Below are 21,282 nucleotides of genomic sequence, written 5' to 3'. Positions count from 1 at the left end.
AGGATGATCTCCTGAGAGACGATGCCTGCCACATCTCTCTAGTGAGTCTATCATGGAGATGAGTCATCCATGCTGCCCCGTGTGTGTGAGACTGGAGATTAACCTCACCGTCTCAAATCCTGGAGACCCCAGTCTCTTAAAGATGGATTTTTTTGTGATTACATTTTCAAAGAACAGTTCTTTTCTTCCTGTTCCTCTCCACCCCACATAATCAGTATGCAAAAACAGCATTCCTATTGCTATTCTGGGCTGAGCTGGCTCAGAAATCACAGAGAATTCCTTAAGAAGGCAGGCAGGAGGAGCAGCTCGGGTTCTGTGGGTGTGTTGGTGTGATTCAGGAGGATATGAATTCTGCACAGCTTGTATACACTCTTGACGTTTTTCAATGTTCTTCATATCGCTACCGAGAGCACTGAGACTTCTTCTTGGGGACTGGACGATTTTGGGGATGGTTGTTGAAGCCAAGTTAAAATATAATGTAAATATAAAAAGGTTTAAAGGAAAAATGTATTTTTCCATCCTCAGGCCGTCTCATTTAAACCACAGATCCTGGCATATGCAGATGATATAGGCAACGTTTAGTAAAACAGCAGCACAGGAAACATCACTTCCTAGAGACTGAACATATGGTTAGGAATCCATACTATACAAGTCAAATGAATTAATGTCATTATTAAAAAAAGTTTTTTTAAATAATTGTGCTGTTTTTATATATCAATTATTTAAAGCCTATCAAAGTACAGTTAAAATTCAGTGTAAATAATGTTCATTTATTAGGCAATACATTTTATTATATACTGTATATACACTACTGTTCAAAGGTTTGGGGTTGGTAAGGTTTAGTTATTTTTTAAAGTTTTGGAAAGAAGTCTCTTATGCTCACCAATGCTGCATCTATTTGATCAGAAATAGTATTGTATTGATGCAAAGATGAATCTTCAGTAGCCATTACTCCAGTCTTCAGTGTCACATGATCCTTCAGAAATCAATCTAATATGCTGATTTGCTGCCCAAGAAACACCTATTATTACCAATGTTGAAAACAGTTGCTGCTTTATATTCTGTGAAAACTGTGATACATTTTTTTCAGGGTTCTTTGATAAATAGAAAGTGTATTAAACATTATAATTGTCTATACCGTATTTATTTTATTTTTTTATCAATTTAGTGCATCCTTGCTAAATAAAATGATGAATTTCTTTAAAAAAAATGTACTGAACCCAAACATTTGAATGGTAGTGTACATTCATTGTAGTGGGCTGTTATATGTGTTGTCCTGGGCCAGCGTAGGTCTCTGCTTTATATCACCAGTGCTCAGGAGCACAGCGAGAGGAAGACCACTTGGAATAAATCAAACAAATTATATATGAAAGAATAAAGGTCTCACTGCCTTCAGTTAATCAGACTGTGAAGGAATAAGAACATAAATAGCAAGAAAATACAGTATAACATCTTAGTTTTGACCTTGTGCAGATAATAACTCTCTTAACGTCACCAGCATCCATAGCTGAACCTCCCTGACAACCCTCCGTGACGATACACGATCGACTGCCAACTTATATCCAAACCAATTTCATCCTCCTTTCCTCCCTGTTCATGTAGCTCATTGAACAGTTTCTGTTTGAGAAGAGGTGGGGCTTTGTCCTCATAGTGCCTATATCAGTATGCTATGTGACTTTGGGCTCATTGAATTTCAAATAGGTTCAAGCTGATTTCGAAGGCTGCGGCATGTTAATAACGCTATTATTGGACTGGATGCCCTCCTGCCACACCCATCGTTTGCTCTAATCATCTTACCAAGATAGTTAGTGTAAGATCTGATGGCCCTACGTTCCATATAGCTCATGCATTGCACGATGGGAAGGTTTCTGGTTGAGGGTGAATGTGCACCCGAAAGCATGGGATATTTTAGGTATGGAGTTTTTATTGGTCTTAAAATTATGATGTTTCACACTATCACTAGCTTGCACAAAAAAAATTTTTTTCAGTCCAAAAAACATCCTGTACTGTCAAGAAAAATGGTTAAACATTGGAAATATGGTTTATATGCCATACCGTGCAATTGCAATACATTATTTCGAACAACATAATTTTTGTGTTAGTAAATGCCTGGTATCTGTGTGATGAATGCATGCCATAAATCATTTGTAGGTTTGCAGAGCTGACTGAGCTTGTCACATGTCTTGATGCTCTTTGCACCACTCAGGAATTCAATTTTCTTTTCTTTACTGCACTGCCATTATAATCTCTCTCCTGCCTTCATTACCGAAAAGATGGAGAGAAGACTGTGTTAAAGAGTAGAGGGTAGTACAGAGTGTCAGTCCACAAGACACTGTGTTCAGAACACAACCGAGTAAGACGGCAACACCTTACAATAAGGCTGTATACATTAACTTTAGTTAATGCATTGGGTACATAGTTAAGTGTTACTAGTGACACAGTATAGAGAAATTAGAGAGTTTTGTGTGCTGTGGATTATGAGGTTTTGAATCTGATCAAAATAATGTGCTTTTAGATTTCAGACTTTGTTTGATTGATTTGAGTTGTGCGCCATTTAGAACTGAATTGAGAATTCCTGTTACAGTTTTTCTCAGTCGCTTTGGTGCAGATCAGAAATGAAATTCTCAAAACTACTTGTTCAACCTTCACATCATCTAGTCACTTGTGCACATCATAAAAGCAGTTTCTCATTCTTTTGAACAAGTTGCGATTGCTTTGGTACATTCATGCAACTGATTATGTATATTTGTCTGTGGTTTCCTACATTATTAGTTGCTAATGTCATGTTACTCAAAATGTATTATATAGTTCTTTTTGCAATAGTCTTACCCATCAATACATCTAGTCATTAGTTATCATAGCAATTAAATGCAAAATGGTTGATCTAGTTGTCATAAACTGTCAAGCATATTTTCTACACATTCCTATTAGACTTTTTAGAATTTGCCATGAATTGTGGAGGTGAATCTTGACTTTCACTAATGAAGAGAATGTAGATCAACCAATTATAAATCAGTTCTCTGAAATAGCTCAAAGGTGCATCTCATGAACCTTCAATTGGAAAGCATATAGACAGAGGACAACACAAGAGTTACAAATTCTGACAATGGATGAACATCTAGGAAATGATCAGGATCAACTGCTGAGAGGAAGAATAGGAGTAAGGATGCATGGTGGAAGGGTACAAAGGCAAAACAGAGGAAGAGAGGAAGAGGCAGAAGAGGCCAAGGATGTAGGTGCATATCAGATGAAATAAGGGCCACTATTGTGGACCATGTTGTAAGTCATGGCTTACAATGACTGAGGTGGGTTTCCTGTGTTTGCCTTTCTAATTTTGTATTTTCGCCTTTGTACCCATATTTATTTTTCATTTCTATATCACAATGAGAGTGTACTGTGAATCCTATCCAGTCTCTTTCAATACCCCACATACAGTAGTGTGTAAATTTGTACTTTTGAAATGGATATATGGCATGCAGAAGAAGTGCAGCCTTCTGCATTTCAATACAGTAACTGCCATCCAAACTGTTGCCATAGTTTATATCAGGTAATACAAACAGAGTGCAGTGTTATATTGACAACAAGACTAAGCATTTTGCCTATCTTGTTTGTGAACAATGACGCAATTGTGTGGTGCTGTTTGTACGAATTGTTTTGAGAAATGCACATACTTCTTTGCAAATATTAAGGATGATTCGAGAAATGCACCAAAGCAACTGAGAAAAACTGTAAATTCCAGTTAAATTTATTTTGAAGTTACTTTGAGGTAGCAAACAGGATGCATAATTGCCCTTGAATGTAAGAAATTAAAATTAAAATAATTTAATTAGTGTTAACTAGAAAAGCAAAGTTTGTCAAATATTTAAATGTTGGCTTGACAAAGCCTCATTTGAAAGGATAGATAGATAGAAAGACAGACAGACAGACAGACAGACAGACTGACTGACTGAATTTGTGGAAACTTGGTGTCAGATCAGTGTCTGTGATTTTGGAGTTGGAAGTGTTCTTTAGCAATAGTCAAATGTCAAACAACCCCCATGATAAACCACTTTTATTTGTTTTCATTCCAGGTTTGCCAGAGTCTGAGCCAGGATGTCCCAACAGTGCTGAGGCCGGAGGAGGAGAGGGGTTCTGGGATTTTAGGGAGACATCATGGGGGATGGAGGGGTCTTGCACACGGAGGGGAATGCCCTTCTGAAGGCAGTGTTCCAAGGCAAACTCCGCCTCGCTCGCCTCCTCCTGGAGGGCGGAGCCTATATCAATGAAGGGAACGAGCGAGGGGAGACGCCCGTCATAGCTGCCTGTCTGGTGGGGTACGATGATCCGCAGACCCGGCAGAGAATGGTGCGGTACCTGCTTGAGAAGGGAGCAGACCCAAACATCCCTGACAAATCGGGTCGGACCGCCCTGATGCATGCGTGTGCAGAACAGGCAGGCAAAGAGGTGGTGTCACTGCTGCTGGAAAACGGCGCCGATCCCAGCTTGAAAGATTACTCCGGGGCCTCGTCACTCGTACACGCCATCAATAAGGGTGACAGGGACACTCTCCAGGTCCTGCTGGATGCCTGCAAAGCCAAAGGTAAAGAGGTAATCATAATTACTACCGATACATCTCCCTCTGGCACTAAAAAGACCAAACAATACCTGAACTCCCCACCTTCTCCGGCTATAGTGGACAAGCTCTCCCCTGCTGGCATGTCTCCGTCTGAGGTGGAGATCCATACCTCTGGCTCTGCCCCCGGTGAGGAGGAGGAAGGTATCTTCAGCTTCGCCGTGACTTCAGCACTCCCACTACCCTCCAGCAGACCACAAGGGGAGAGAAGACCACCGCCCCGTAAGCTTCTGAAAAGACTAAACTCTGAACCGTGGGGCCTGGTGGCTCCTTCTGTACTTGCTGAGAGAGCGGAGCGGATAGAAGGCGATTTAGCAGAGGAGGACAAGTTGGTTTCGGAGATGAATGGGGTGACAATTTCTGGTCCAGGCAGACCTCTCCTGTCCCGAAGGCACAGTATTGAGACCCATGACCCATCTTCTCCAAAGCTGATGGACCGGTCCTGTTCGGAAGACTGTGCAGCACTGTGTGGCTCTTCCTGGGCAGATAAAGTCCATCAGCACCAGTCATTGTATCGTCGAAACACGGCCCCTGAGACTCAGGACAGTGTGGCTCAGGCACCGACAGGAATCCGTGGCTTGCCACACCCCAAACTCACCCGCATGGAACACTACGAGTCGGACACCCACCTGTGCCCTGCCTCCATTCCTGGATCTCCAGATTCTGGACGTGTCTCAGTGGAGCGTCGCAAGTACAATGCCTCTCCCTTGTCGCTGCTCACCAGCTCTTCTCGAGAGTCTCTGGAGAGCATTCCCAACTCGGTTTCTCCTATCACAATGCGGCGGCGTCCAACAGGACTGTTGGAACGGCGGGGATCAGGAACTCTCCTTTTGGACCACATCTCCCACACAAGACCTGGGTTCCTTCCTCCTCTCAACATCAACCCTCAGCGACCCATTCCTGATATCCGAGCCAACGGAAAGCCCACTTCCCCCGTTCACTCAGGTAGCAAGATCCTGCTGCCGGTTGCGCCATCGTCCCCAAAACGTGGACCAGATTTCAAGATGAAGAAGAAACTGATGAGACGACACTCGATGCAGACAGAGCAGATGAAGCAGCTTTCGACTTTCCGGGAAATCCTCACAGAAAAGGTGATGGAGATGAATGGAGATTGAGGGCAAGAGAGAAGGAGAACGAGAGAGAGTCAGAGCCGGCCGAGAGTTTTCATCACTGGGTTCATCTACATCTTCTTTGAGGCAATTCTTCTCTGGTCCAGTTCAGCTCCTTTAGAACTTAATACATACATCAAAAATATGCATTGTGGAGACAAAACCATCTTCAAATCCAGACAATGAAAGAGAAAATGAGTCACGGTCATTCAAGATCATAAAAGGGATCAGTTATTCCAAATTTGGAGACCCTTCTAATGTTATTTAGGATTATTCCTTGATCATTGAGAATGCTTGAAGATGGACCCATTAGTGTCAGTGGAAGTGCTGTTGGTGTTTGAAATTGCTGCAACCCTGATGAAACCTCACAGATTTTGTGCTCTACAGGTTTCTCTATGTATTAGCGCTGTTATGGCTATCAGCCTTCTTATTGTTGTGCACTGTCAGAAAAAAAAGAGCAAAAATTGTACCTTTAGGGGGTACAGCTGCTTGTTGATGGGGCAGTACCCTTAAAAGGATTTAATACTTATTATATTTAATACCAATTTATACTTTATCTACCCCTAAAAGGTGCGTATTTGTACCTTAGAATAGTAATATATACACTTAAGATACTACTATGCATCTTTTGGGGGTAAATAAGGTACAAAGATGACCCAATAAAGGTACAAGCTGTTGTACACCTAACGGCACAATTTTTGCATGTTTTTTTCTGTGATGATCCTGTGGAATAATTGGGTTAATACTCTTAATATTCCTTTGGTAACAACATCAAGTGTAGTTCAAAACTCTAAAATGAATTTCTTCAGCCATTACAGCACAGCTAAATTGATTCAATATTTTAATTCAAATGTGAATTGAATTTAAAGTTGATCATTTACTTGTAAATAATAGTGCTCAACTCTTTTTAATGCGATATTTATTTCTGCGTGGTTGTTTTGGACTGAAGGTTCGGAATTGTAGTCCTTGAAGGACTTTTAATTTGGCAATGACAAGCTTCCTGATTTTTTTCCACGGGATGTACACTATAGATTATCGGAGATGTCTGACTGCTAAATATTCCTGTAACAAATGATAGCGTTAGATGATGAACACATTTCTGAAGAACATTTGATTGCATTATGAAAGTGCAATAAAATACTACAGGAATCAATTAACATAAAAACATTTAAAAAGCTATATGACTAAAAACATAATTGTACAAGTTAAACATACTGCATGTTTCAGGGCTTTTGGATGGGTCTTTTGTCTTTCTTAAAGTCTTCTAAGTGATACAAAATAAGTGAAGTGCAATTCTTGAAACTCAAAATCCCAAAGAAACTCTACAAAGCCCATCCAAAACCACATAGATCAACCCTGACCCGACTCAGTGGAGGGGAGAGAGAAATGCCTCGCATAACGCACACTCCCTCTGGAGACACAGAGCACAGATATTGTGTACATACTGTACAGAGTACAATTGTGTCTCAAGCGTTTGAACGTGCAATATTCTGTGCTGCCTCAGCACTGATTTCATATTATTATCGTGAATGTGATCAATCTCTTGGACGTGTGTCTGTGGTAACATGCTGCGGTAAATAGTTCAAGACGAGCTAGGAGCTCAGTTTACATTCAGAGAAGGAATCTCTGCACAAAATACATGAGAATCAATTTCCCTAAAGAGCTGCAGTGCACAGTGTATCCGTGTCAAACAAATAGTTCAACTCAAGCTTATGATTGAATTTAGACTGATGACTCAAACTCAAGCTTGTGAGTGAATTTAGTGCTTCTGCTTTGAGATGTTCTACACTTGATGTGAATTAAACTTAGTGTCCTTGAAATGTATCATGAAAACAAAAAGAGGAATATTTTTTTATGCCTGTAGGGTTTTATTCTTGTTGTTTTTTATTTTTATTGAAACAAATTTTAATGTTTAATACCAAATTGTTGGTGGTGCAATTTCACTTTGACATAGCTTTTGTGTTCCAGGATGTTTGTAGGAAATAATATATGAGCAGCCGGAGCTCAATGGTTACAGCAATCTTCCTGAAAACGATCGCGATAAAACCCAACCGGCTCCTGTTAAACCGACGGACTGAAATCCAGATCTCTGACTACCTAGCTCTTTGTTATCCTGATGCGATTACGAGAATCTTGGCACTTTGCTGTGTATTCATTGATTTCAGCGATTCTCCTCTTTTCATTTAACACACAAGCGAGATAACCGGGAGTTTGATTTGTTTCTAAATGTTTGTATCTAAATATCTCCATTATTTCTGACCTGCTGTACAAAAACATCCATTTAAATGAGTTGGAATTGTGTTCAAGTGTACCTGAAAAGATGTTAATAGTGTAAAGGGTGTTTTAGGTGCTGTACACAATGGACCTCCGTCTGTGCTACTCTGTCGTTGGGTAGTTTGAGCCGTACCCCGGAGTTTGGCTCTCCATTCACATAGAAGGGTCACAGTTACACTATCAATGGATCATTTAATGGATTATGGATTAACTATTTCTTGTTATTTTGTATGTTTAGTGTGATACACAGGTCAAATGTAGTAAACCAAATAATTTTAAAAAGTATTAAATTATTTAAAACTAAAAAAAATCCCAGTTGTGCTACTTCTCTGAGGCGATAATTTTCTTCAAGAGCCTTTATCTGCTTTGAATAAATGCAAGACTGAATCACCAATTTATCTTAAATCTGTGGTTCTCAAGTGGTATGTTTAAGGTTTGTTCTAATAGGGTTGCGGACAGGAAAGAAAAATTATGCTAAATTGTGCTAAATGCTAAAGCAGAATAAGTTCGGTGCTCAATACTCACTTATGAGGGTGAATTTTTGTCTTGGGAATGATGTTCGTTTTGGTCTATGTTGTTTCTCTATATAAAATGAACAGAATTTTATTGAGTACAGAAATGACTACATAAAAACTACATGTTCAGTCGACTGTTAAATCGTATGCTAAGTGCACAATGTATGTGTTGTCAATTGAACATATACACATTAGGCTAAATGTGCTTTAGAAATCTTAGTACAGTTAAATCAAAAATTCTATCAGGCTAACATGGGATTTGTTTTTATGTGAAGTGAACAATTTTTATGTCATTTTGACATTTATGAGTATTTGTGTACACTGGACGTCATAGATGAGTGTATAGTGGTGAATGGAAGACTTTGTCGCACCAAACGTTTTGATTATTTATTTTTTTTAATATATAGATACAGAGATCGATTACAGCAGTTAGGAGAAAGAAAAATGTCCAATTTACAGTCACTCTCTGCTAATATAACACATAGTGCAAACATATCTTAATACAAATATCTTAATACTTAATATTATATTATATTATAATTATTATTCTATTAATATATTTATTCTACTATTATGCTATTAATATACTTACAAAAAGTACACATTTTCTTATAAAATTCCTTATAAATATCTTAACACAAACACAAATATCTTAATACTTAATACAAATATCTAAATAATGCCGCTTCAAGGTGCCAGGCGCTACTATGATGCAAGACGCCAAGGCCAAAGCGGAGAGATGGAAAGGCCACTCATGTCAGCCTGCCAGACGCAAAGCTGACCAAAGATAGAAAACAACAGAGTGGCTGTGACTGAGTTGTTTTTGTTGCTCTCCATGTCTTACTCCATGACCTGAAACAAAACCTTAACATAATTAACTTATTTATCTAAATATATTACATGTAGAGCAAATGTGACTGATTATATGAACAAACATTTAGCAAATCTTAGACTCTAATCTTACCATAAACCAGTCATGGAGCTGCATCTCCTCCAGGATAAGTCTCTGCTGCGGATCAGGCTGCAGACAATCGCAGATCATCTGGCAGCATTCTGTTCAAACAGATGAGAGAGATGTCTGATTATTTCCTTATATGTTACACCTTTTATATTTAGATTTCAAATGGCATACTTTCATATTTAGAATTCAAATTGTCCAACTTTGTTCTTTGATGAAGATCTCACCTTGTGACAGGTCAGGTTCAGACCAGTCCTTCTTACTGAGCCTCTGCAGGTCTTTGTCATCTGGATAATACCCGTACAACATCACGAACAGCAGGAACCCTAATGACCAAACTGTCGCCGGCTTTGCGTGGTACCTGCCGTCGACATCAAACTCCGGTGGACAGAACGTTTTTGTGCCTAAAGGAAGAGATTTTAATATTTAATGCATTTCTACAAGCAGAATGTGTTCAGTGAGCTAAATAACCTGCTAGCAAATCATAAAACATACTATTGAAGGCCATGTAGGCGGAGTCCTTCATGAGCGTGCCGCACCCGAAGTTGATCAACTTGACCTCCAACGTGTCCGGGTTCACCAGGAGGTTCTCCAGTTTTATATCACGATGGAAAACGCCACGCTCGCAGCAAATGTTAGTGGCATGAATGACCTGCCACATAACATGTCGTGCCATCTTCTCATCAAGCCTTTGTCGGAGCTTCACGAAGTTAAACATGCTCATGCTAGGCATGGGCCGCTTCAAGACCATGACGTAGTGGTCCGGGTCGTCCTGCCAGTCCAGGAGTTTAATTATCTGTGAAACACTGGGGCCCTTATTGGCCATGAGTGTCAGGCCGATCTCTATGGGGAGCCGTTTGGGATGACCAGGCTAAAAGAAAGGACATATGATGCTTAGATGGAGTTGCTTTCTCAGATTAACAAGAATATAAAATGTTAGAAACTGAAAACAGTGACTGAGAAGCAGTAATATAGAGAGCACAGGCAACTTACAACTCTGATATATGGCATATCTGGTGTCTTGTCAGCAATTTTCACAGCCACCTGATCAACAAAACAAAGAATTAACAATTAGCATGTGCACAGAGATCATTCCAGTCATGAATACTAAACAGGTATGGAAAGTTTTGTAAGTAAAACAATTGAAACCTTCAGGCCGTCCTTGCATCGAGTTCCTGCATGCACATAGCCTCCTTCACCCAGCTTGTGGCCGAATTCATATTGCCAAAAAATGTGGCCTATTAAAAGATAAACGAATGTTGAGCATTATTTTTTCATGCATTTTATAATTTTGAATCACACTTTGTAATTCTCATGTATTCATTATTCTTACTGTTGTCTGCCTCCTCTGCTTCATCTTCTCCAGTGGAGCTATCTGGAGTGTGGGCATCCTGAGGTTGGAGGATGTCCTGCTCCAGTTGTTCCTCAGGAGCAGGGAGGACTTCAGAGACTGGAGCTTCTCCAAGATCATGAATCTCTACAATTTGCTGTAGAGACGTCTGATCTAAAGAGGGGAATAACAATAATATTAATCAAATCACATAAATAATATGAATGAAATATTGCATACTCAAATTAGAGTGGTTCTTCATTTTGAAAAACTGAGAATGTGAGAATGTGTGTATTGTTTTAGATTATGGGCAGTAATCTTACGCTTGTCCAGCTCTTCCGCCTTGTCCTCTTCAGTCAAACTAACTGGAGTGTGGATGTCCTGAAGTTGGAGGACGTCCTGCTCCAGCTGTTCTTCTACAGCAGAGAGGATGGAGGACGTCCTGTTCCAGCTGTTCCTCAGGAGCAGGGAGGACTTCAGAGACTGGAGCTTCTCCAAGATCATGAATCTCTACAATTTGCTGTAGAGACGTCTGATCTAAAGAGGGGAATAACAATAATATGAATCAAATAACATAAATAATATGAATGATATATTGCATACTCAAATTAGAGTGGTTCTTCATTTTGAAAAACTGAGAATGTGAGAATGTGTGTATTGTTTTAGATTATGGGCAGTAATCTTACCCTTGTCCAGCTCTTCCGCTTTGTCCTCTTCAGTCAAACTAACTGGAGTGTGGATGTCCTGATGTTGGAGGACGTCCTGCTCCAGCTGTTCTTCTACAGCAGAGAGGACTTCAGAGGTTGGAGCTTCATGAAGATCGTGGATCTCTACAATAGGGATGTGTTGTAGAGAAGTCTGATCTAAAGTGGGGAATACCAATAAAATGAATAAAATATTGCATACTCAAATTATGGTAATTTTTCAAATTACGGTAATTTTTCATTTAAGGGCACTTTTGGACAAAAATATAAATAAATAAACATCTCCAAACAATGTAAATCGATTTGTTTAACTGGGAAAGTGAGAACTGGATTAAGGCAGTAAATTTAAAATTTAAAGAGGAGAATACCAATAATATTAATCAAATCACATAAATAATATGAATGAAATATTGCATACTCAAATTAGAGTGGTTCTTCATTTTGAAAAACTGAGAATGGGAGAATGTGTGCATTGTTTTAGATTATGGCAGTAATCATACCCTTGTCCAGCTCTTCCGCTTTGTCCTCTTCAGTCAAACTAACTGGAGTGTGGATGTCCTGATGTTGGAGGATGTCCTGCTCCAGCTGCTCTTCTACAGCAGAGAGGACTTCAGAAGCTGGAGATTCTTGATGATCATGGAGCTCTACAATAGCAATGTTTAATATAAAAGATGAGTAAAAAATATTGATAAATTCAAATTCTTTTAGACAATGTAAATCTATTTATTTGTGAATTAACATTCACAAATATTGACTGTTTTGATAATGACACCTTAAGCTATCTTAAGAATCAGAAGTTATTTTATTATCATTGAGATACTGTTATTAACATTAATAAAATATTTTATTTTGTAATTTTAATTTTGATGTTAAAGTGTTTTTGTCATTTTAATTAATTTATTTGAATTAATTTGTTTTTAAATGTGTCTACGTAGTTTATTTTTATTTATTTATTTTTGTTCTGGGCCAGTGATTTTTGTTGTACACAAGAACAATAGAAGTTTTAAGAATCGCACTTTAATCTAAACTTCTATCATCATATGTTTTTACCATCAGTAAGTCTCAGAAACGATCCCGCCTCAAGGTTCACTTTCTCAGCTTTAGCAACGTTGTATGTTCCAGCTCTTCGGCGAAAAAAAGTGAAGAAGGCGACATCTCCAAAAGCTCTTCTTCTTTTTCTCTTTTCTCCCTGCCTCCTTTCTCCCTTCATCTATCGCATCAGCACCACCAGGCGTCTTATCGAGCTGACGAGGATGGTTTTGTGCCGTGGTGGGCGTGTATTTGAGCGGCACACAGGGTTGGGATTCGTGTGCTCGCTCCACTTTAAACACTTTATTTAGTCGTGAAAACAGTCCCATGATAACAGCTTTTTTTCACTCTGAAAACAGAATACTCCGAAACTTCAACCAACAAATTGAGCTAATGAGTTCCAAGCCTTTAAATACTAACATGTGACACGTTCTAATTGTTTCGTGACGTCACAGGGGGCTCATGCAGAGATGTAAGTTACAGTTAGAATATTACAAAGCTTTTGACACATTGGAACACAAATTTTTATTTCAGGCTCTACAAAAAATTGGCTTTGGCGATGCTTTTTGCAGGATGGTCCAAATGCTGTACATAAACGGAAACAGCTCTATCAAATTAAGTAATGGTACTTACCTAGATTCTTTTTAAAATGAGGAGTTCGACAAGGATGTCCAGTTTCCCCTTACCTGTTCCTAATTGCAACACAGTTTCTTAGCACGCATATCAACAATAGTCAGTTAAAGGGTATCACAATTGGCAACATTAAAATAAAAATGAGTCAATTAGCGGACGATACAGCTTTATTGTTGAATGATTCGTCACCAATTCCATTGGCTTTGGGTATTCTTCAGTCTTTTTCTGAAGCTTCGGGATTAAATTTAAACTTTAACAAATGCGAATTGCTACCAATTAAAGATTGCTCTCTTACTTCAGTTGAGGATATTGCTGTCAAAAATACATCCCCTCTGGTTTATGTATGCTTTTTAAAAACTGTAATTACTCATCAGTATCTACTGCTTGTGATACTCATCAGTATCTACTCCTTGTGATACTCCTGTTGGTCAAATTTGTTTCTCTGAGTTGAAAGCCAAAAATAATAAAATACGATCTTTATTTCTTACGAGTCTGATTTCTGCTCCACCTGTGATTTCCTTTTGGAATAATTTGTTTGTTAACCTTAATTGGAAAAAAATCTGGTCTCTACAGCAAAAATTCTTTCTCACAAACAAAGTGAAAGAAATTTATTTTAAGCTCATACACAGGTTCTACCCTGTAAAGAAGTTTATACAAAGATTTAAATCTGACATCGAGCTTACATGCTCTTTTTGTTCGAATTCTGAAGAAACTGGTACACTTATTTTGGTCATGTCACTACACTCAGACGTTTTGGGGTGATATTGGTGTGTTTGCCAAGTGTAAGATTTTGCCAGGTTTCTCAGTACATATGAAAAACATTATATTTGGGTATTATGACTCCTAAACGAAAATATCTGTTTTGTTATTCATTTAATTTTTTTCCTAAGCAAATTTCACATTCACAAATGCAAATTTTCCAACTGTAAACCTGTCTTCTCTGTCTTCCTAAAAGAAATGGAAAATGATTTGAATGTAATTTCAGTATCTACTAATAAGAAAGCTATAAGGACTGTTAGGATTTGCTCTGCCTTTGATCTCTTCATGTAATCATGTTTAGATGATGGCCCTCTTATCTTTATTTTTATGTTATTCTTTTTGTGATTTGTTTCCATTTTATTTTTGTGGTTGATATTATGTGATGTATGTTTATTCTTTGTATGTTTCCGTTCTCTGCAATAAAAAAAAAAAGTTACAGTTAGAATGATTGAAATGCATGACCTGTTACTTTTGAATAATAACATTCATAGCTAATACTATAACAACGTGTGCGTGTTCTGTTTTATAGACCTATAGGTTACTATTATGTCAAAATAAATAAATAAATACATAGTTTTTTATGTAATTTTAATGTCAAATGAATTACTTTTGTTAATTTATTATTATTATTATTATTATTAACAATAATTAGTTTAGTTTACCAAATCATTGTTGGTTCAATTAAATATTTTAAATTGTCATAGCAATCTCTTCTCTTTTTACCTCGAGACATAACAAATGAACAGGGAAAGAAATTATATTTCTATATTCTATGAAATATTATATATTATTATGAAAATCTTGTCAAATATTACTCCCATTATTACACTTCTTTTTTCATTACATGTTGCCCCAAAAACACATTAATATGCAAATTAGATTTAGTTTATAGATACATTGTATATAATGAGAAAACCCGGTTATGGACATTTTACACACATTTTGCATAAAGAAAAATGGCATATCAAATAATTATGTTATAACATAGTTGAGAATCATCTTTATACAAAGTTTGGTAAAAAAAAAAAAAATCCTGAAAACTAAAAATGTATTAGTGATTTAAAAAATCTATTGTTTTAGCCTATGCATGTTCATTCATGTCCTTTTTTTTTTTTTTTTAATTGAGTCCCGATGTCCTTTACCGAGGACATAGCATAACTTATGAATGAAAAAACATTTTTTACATTTTTATATGCTCCTAACAATGTAAAGACATGAAAAAAACAATTTTTTCCCTAAAAAATTAAAAAATCCCTTAACAGTAATGCATTTTGGCATTGTTGCCATTTTATCTCATCACTTTGTTTTTCTTATCTTATAAGATAAAAACATTGAATACACTGAATGCAACTCTAAAATCAACAATTGTTGATTTAAAATTAAAAAAAATTGTCACGCTAATATGGGATATGTTTTTGTGTGAAGTGAAAATATTTAACATTTCTGAATATTTGTATACACTCTACACTAAAATTTAGTGTCATGAATGAGTTGGGATTTACAGTGTGTTGTTTTCTCACATCAAAATCCACCAACATATTTGAGGGTGAGTAATTTTGAATGTTTTTGATGGGTTGCGTTGCATTATGACACAAAAACAGTTTTATACAATTAATGAATGCTTCGAGTTTAAGAATGGTTATTGAAATAGAGACAAAGGTAGATGGATGTCTGCCTGCTGCTGCTTTAGCGTATCCAATGAAACCAAGCATTCATTCCAGACTCTGGGCATCTTCCATAAACAGATGGAGAAGGAGTGACCTTCATCCCATAGGAATTGCTCTTCTTATCCAATCTCAGAACCTCTGGTAGTCTCATCTCTTCTCTGTTTGTTAGACACACAGCAGTGTCAGCTGTGAGCACTTGTCCTGTAAAAACACTGCTTGTCAGTCTGACACACACACACACACACACACACACACGGAAGCGGTCTATAATGTTAGATTACTGCAATGATATTTCATGTCTGTCTCGTTACAGGAAGAGCTGGTCACATGACAGTCCTGTTTGCCTCTGGGAATCATGAACTTCCTGTCAGAGACTCTGATGGATCAAGATCACTAGTGTGTGTGTGTGTGTTTCCCCTCGCTGAGGTTCAGGTGTTCAGTTGCTGCTAATGTCAGAATGCTGTCTTTATTATTATTATTATTAACACACACACACACACACACACACACACACACACACACACACACACACACACACACACACACACACTCCCAGCTGTATTTTATTAATACAGCCTCATATTCTGGTGCTCTCCTATCACTATCATCAATACCTTTTGAAATAGGTACAGATTTATCCTGAAAAATGTACAAACATCAACCTAAAACACAAGCATAAAGGCATTTATACTGTATTCCAGTACTGGTCAATTGTGCCAGCTCCACAAAATATATATCTCATAAAATGACTTTGTCATTTATGCATGACACACTCATTTTTTGGTCTTTTGAGTTATTGTATTAATGAATATGCATTAAAAATGACAAAAGACTTTAGAAAAAACATTTGGATGTACAATGCTATTTTTAAATTGAATTTATATGTATTTTCTAGTCTAAAATGAGCTCACTAAGGTGCCTTAAAAGCATGTGACCTAACCATGTCTCCTCTTGTTGCCAAAAATGTGAAGCACATGGCAAATAGATTATAAGTTTACTGGCTGAAGGGGATGTTATTTTAACATTACTAAAATTAAATTGTATTGGTTGAACATTATTATTGTATTGTAAATGCAATTTTCCCATAGAGGGCTAAGTAAGGCTCAAAAGCAAAGCATAGAAAAGCAATGTTTGTTACAGTTTTTCTGAATTGCTAAAACACTAAACCCCAAACTCTGAACCAAATTCTCACTAGCTTAAACCAATTTGCCGAATAAAGCACTCTTTCTGCTAAACCTTAAACACGTTCAGGCAGTTAGGCTCTATTTGCAAATCTCATGCACTCTTTTTGCAAAACTCTAAACACATTCTGTTTCACTTAAACACTTATCACACTGTGATGCATTTGTGCTGCAAAATGCTAAACACAAGCGGCAAAAGTTAAACACAACTAAAGCACAGTTGTCATCGTTTACACACAACGATTCAAAATTGTTCACACTTGTTTCTGATGTGATCAAACCAACTGTACAAAATATGAGCCAGTTCAGAGTGCACAAGTGGCACAGGAGACTAAACGATGATACGAACAATAGATGGAAACAATCTGAGAAGGAGAGGAGGAAGAGTACATGTAAGAAGTGGAGGATGAGGAGAGAAAGAGTAAGGTTTAGAGAGTGCTATCAAGTGCTATTTTTTCTCTTTGTCTAGCAAAAAAAAAACATTACTTGTGATGTGGACAAAGTCCTCAGGCCGGACTCAAGCACAAAAACATGACGCTGAGACAGAATGAATCTCTCATTGATCCTGATTTTACAATTGCACAACTTAAAGTATTTGAGTGTACTGTAACATGCTATTCATTTAGTTTTATTTGACCTTTTTGGCCTTTGCAGTTGTACTGCAGTATTTTTGCAGTATCCAAGTGCTGAATATATACAAACATTCAGTACTATTCAATATTCAGCACAATACTATTCTTGCAGTACATACAGTAGGCCTATATAATATAGTCACCTTACTCAGTTGCAATTACTATAAATTTTTTTGTACAGAATTGCTAAATTGTTTTCTCAATACAATATACTTTTTTTCTTGTAATGTTCTGGATGCTGTGTTCTCCATTGTTAAGGTTTTGGGAAAATGAGTAATGGTTTCAAGAAATGTGTTTTAGCAATTCAGAAAAACTGTAATAACACTGGGACATGGTACATAATGTACAGGCAGGGGCGTCAGACTGGGGGTAAAACCAGTACTGATTACCAGGGCCCCAGAGGAAGAGAGGGCCCTTTTAGTATGGGGGGGGGGCATGGGGGCCCATCAGGACTGCCTATGCATAGGGCCCGGGATCTTGTGCAACGCCCCTGTGTACAGGTACAAACATACTATTTTAGTGTTCCTTTTTTGTTTATTGAGTTTAATCCTTGTGCGATATAAGGCTTGCTGTTGATGGAGAGCTTGAACCCAAAACTGAACTCAAGCAATGAACAGGGTAAAATATAAAAGTCTTAGAAAAAGTCTAAAAAATGTTGATCATTAACTTTATTTTTTAATAATTAAATAGACTACACACACACACGCACACGCACACGCACACGCACACACACACAGACACAGACACAGACATTTGAAGACATTTGATGTGTTTACGACTTGCTACGTTTCATGCTAGTTCGTTTACCTAACATATGTAATGTTTCTCACAGCAAAATCTGTCTCTTATTCTTTAAAAACAAGTCATGTGACAAAAAAGGTGACGTGTATCCGTTTAAGGTTACATATAGTCGTACCCCATGGACTATTTTAATTACTTTTATATTGTGCAACACTAATAGAGGTGAACATAAACAACAGTGGAGTTAGTGGTTGAAGGATGACCACAGAAGTGAGGTAAGCAGCCTTTAAAATACCATTATGATCAGATGAACATGCTCCTTCCGAACTTTATATATGAAGTCCTTATATTGTAAGGAGTTTTTTACGATTGCTTAGCCCCAATTTAAAAACAAGGCTCATTTTGTCAAAACACTACACACAATTCACACATCCACACACACAAATATCAGAACATCTCAGATCTTTTGCAAAATGAAGCACTTTTTTTTTTTTTATTTTTTAGGTATTGTTAAAGTACATGAATATATTGACTAAACACAACACATGAGGCAAGTACTGCACATCTATGAAAATATTTATTTCTCACCATATTGTAAAATCATTCAGTACATCATTGCAATTAGGCTGCATTTTGCACTGAAAATCAGAACATATTCCAAATACAATATACAGTAGTTCATAAACTTTTGTGGAGATGAGAAAAAAACACCTTAGCATCATCTCTTCGTCTAGCTGGATATGGCCAATTCATCCATATCACAGTCAATGTCCTCCCTCACAGGACAGCGAGGGAAGAATCTTCACGAATGGTGAATCCATCCTTACAAAGACTCTGCATCTATTAGGTCACAGGCATCCTCCATAACTTGAACATATGGTCGGAGGTCATAAACCTTCTACTTGCATGCAGAAGGGAAAAAGGAAAGGGAGTGTGTTGTGGGAGGTACTGGAATGATGGAACAAGATACTTAGTCTGTACAATACTTACAGTTTTTTACGATTGCTTACACACTAAAATTAAACTTTTCCAACAATTAGCAAAACCTTACACTCAAGGAGCAAAACACAAGGCTAGATTTGCACAACTGTAAGCACATTGTCAGCTTCACACTATTTGCAAAACATTACACACAGTGATTTGCAAAACACTAAACACACTTGTATACATCAGACACAGAAGTATATCATGATGTCACTTCCTTGCAATTCCAAAGCACTGACTGTCAAATTACCACACCTATGAGCCAATCTGTTAAACACAGCCATCAGGTGCACAAACACATGATTGCTAAATTGTAGACACACCAATCAGGTTTAAGCACTATAAAAATGCAGCAGGTAGGTTCACCTGCCTTCAACCAAAATGGAAGGAGTCAGAAGAAGAGTGAGGGTGAGAGGAGGAGTACACAGAGGAGGAGGAGGAGAAGGAGGTAGAGGAAGAGGCAGAGGCCGAGGAAGACCTGAAGCAGGAGGAGAATGTGCACAAAGAAGAAGAGGACCAACTTATCAAATGACATTCGTGCAACACTGGTGGACCATGTTGTGAACCACGGCTTGACGCTGAGGGAGGCTGGACTGAGAGTTCAGCCAAACAAAATTGTGCTTAAGCAATCGTAAAAAACTGTAAAAACGTGAGTATGTGGTCGATGTTGTAAGGACCTATTTTGGCATGCCGGTGGAGAACCCTATTCTGCATGATTGCAGCATATATTGTGATGTTACCACCACATTGACCCGGGACATTCAAAAGAGCTCTGTGGCCAAAGATGTTTCTCCCTATTCCTCTTCCTGCACCACTGCCTTTCATTTCTGTTGAAGACAAAAATTCACCTGTTGCCTTTTTATAGTGCTTACACCTTGATTGTTGAGTTTACAGTTAAGCACCTAAGTGTCTGCACACCTGATGGCCGTGTTTGATCGATTAGTTCATATGTGTAGTATTTTGGAAAGCAGTGCCTTAAAATGGCAAAGAAGTGACATCATGTTAGATTTCTGTGTCTAATGTAGAGAAGTGTGTTTAGTATCTTGCAATATTACGTGTGTAATGTTTTGCAAAAACTGGGAGGCTGAGAATGTGCTTATAGTTGTGCAGATTTGGGCTGAGATTTTGCTCTTTGAGTGTAAGGTTTCACTAACTGTGTTATTTTTTATTTTAGTGTGTAAGCAATCGTAAAAAAACTAAGAACAAACAAGGCTGTGCAAATGTTTATACTGTAGTGTACAAAGTGATGTGTTGTATTTGCCCCCTGTACGCCCTATGCTAGAGAACATGGATACTGCACCCACCTGTACGTTCTTCTTCTTCTTATTTTTAAATATTGTCCTTTAAACATGACATGAGCAGCAGTATTTAACATTTTATTCTAATTTACATTTAGAGAGTGTTAGCTCAATTACTGTGAACCAAAGACGAGAGTGTTCAAGATGTTGAGTTGTCATCAAGATTAACAAAAGACACTCCACCTTTTTAAAATACCCTTTCAAGAAGTCCTAAAGATCAAAACGTTTATTAAGATCTACATCATCATTGATGTATTATAAGGAAAGGAAAGGCAAGTTTATTTATATAGCACATTTCATACACAATGGTAATTCAAAATGCTTTACATAAAAGAAAAGAAAAAAATAATCACAATAATAAAACAAGGAATTTAAAAACTTTGAAAATGATAAAAAAATTGATTTAAGAGGTTTAAAATGAATTTAAAACGGTTAAGAATAGAAAACGATTATACATAAAATATAGTGCAATCAGTTCGGACATCGCACAGTGCTCATTCAATAAATGCACAGCTAAACAGATGAGTTATGAGTCTGCATTTAAATGTGACTAATGTTTTAGCACATCTGATCTCTTCTGGAAGCCGATTCCAACTGCGGACGGCATAATAAGTAAAAGCAGACTCCCCTTGTTTTGTGTGAACCCTTGGTATTTCTAACTGACTCGATCCTAATGATCTGAGTGCTCTGTTAGGTTTATATTCAGTGAACATATCTGCTATGTATTTAGGTCCTAGGCCATTGAGTGATTTATAAATGAGTAAAAGTACTTTAAAATCAATCCTAAATATAACTGGAAGCCAGTGTAAGGACCTGAGGACTGGTGTAATATGCTCAGATTTTCTGGTTCTAGTCA

General features: G+C 37.6%; 3 protein-coding genes across 3 annotated transcripts in view; 1 reads left to right on the top strand and 2 right to left on the bottom strand.

Annotated features, from left to right (window-relative positions):
* The window catches only part of LOC107686108 (ankyrin repeat domain-containing protein 34A-like), an 11,852-nt gene extending 4,424 nt beyond the window's left edge, over window positions 1-7,428 (top strand). The window contains exon 2 of the mRNA XM_016482961.1: window positions 4,071-7,428. Within this exon, the coding sequence (XP_016338447.1) occupies window positions 4,153-5,727 (1,575 nt within the window). The 5' untranslated portion in view covers window positions 4,071-4,152 and the 3' untranslated portion in view covers window positions 5,728-7,428. The remainder of the gene's footprint in view (window positions 1-4,070) is intronic.
* Window positions 7,429-9,350: 1,922 nt separating this feature from the next.
* LOC107686638 (CBL-interacting serine/threonine-protein kinase 18-like) lies at window positions 9,351-12,712 on the bottom strand. Its single transcript, XM_016483706.1, has 11 exons — window positions 12,553-12,712; window positions 12,003-12,146; window positions 11,485-11,661; window positions 11,165-11,335; window positions 10,802-10,972; window positions 10,618-10,706; window positions 10,462-10,512; window positions 9,964-10,339; window positions 9,696-9,872; window positions 9,475-9,563; window positions 9,351-9,362 (listed from the first exon to the last, which is right to left on the bottom strand). Exons 1-11 carry the CDS (start codon window positions 12,710-12,712, stop codon window positions 9,351-9,353), a joined length of 1,617 nt encoding a protein of 538 aa, XP_016339192.1.
* Window positions 12,713-15,609: 2,897 nt separating this feature from the next.
* The window catches only part of LOC107686628 (uncharacterized), a 10,676-nt gene continuing 5,003 nt past the window's right edge, over window positions 15,610-21,282 (bottom strand). The window contains exons 7-8 of the mRNA XM_016483695.1: window positions 19,495-19,606; window positions 15,610-15,748 (exon numbers count right to left, since the gene is read on the bottom strand). Coding sequence (XP_016339181.1) covers window positions 15,610-15,748; window positions 19,495-19,606 — 251 coding nt within the window. The remainder of the gene's footprint in view (window positions 15,749-19,494; window positions 19,607-21,282) is intronic.

This window comes from Sinocyclocheilus anshuiensis, unplaced genomic scaffold, assembly GCF_001515605.1.
Source record: "Sinocyclocheilus anshuiensis isolate Anshui unplaced genomic scaffold, SAMN03320099.WGS_v1.1 scaffold389, whole genome shotgun sequence".
Lineage (NCBI taxonomy): Eukaryota > Metazoa > Chordata > Actinopteri > Cypriniformes > Cyprinidae > Sinocyclocheilus > Sinocyclocheilus anshuiensis.
This window is presented reverse-complemented; position numbering and strand designations above follow the sequence as displayed.

What these genes read in the sequence shown, in the direction of transcription:
- LOC107686638 (XM_016483706.1), bottom strand. Translation starts at nt 12,712, where the DNA reads ATGAAGGGAGAAAGGAGGCAGGGAGAAAAGAGAAAAAGAAGAAGAGCT. An exon ending in AGCGGAAGAGCTGGACAAGG is followed by an intron (nt 11,662 to 12,002) that starts GTATGATTACTG and finishes TCCCCACTTTAG; the next exon opens with ATCAGACTTCTCTACAACAC. An exon ending in ATATGCCATATATCAGAGTT is followed by an intron (nt 10,340 to 10,461) that starts GTAAGTTGCCTG and finishes CCTTTCTTTTAG; the next exon opens with CCTGGTCATCCCAAACGGCT.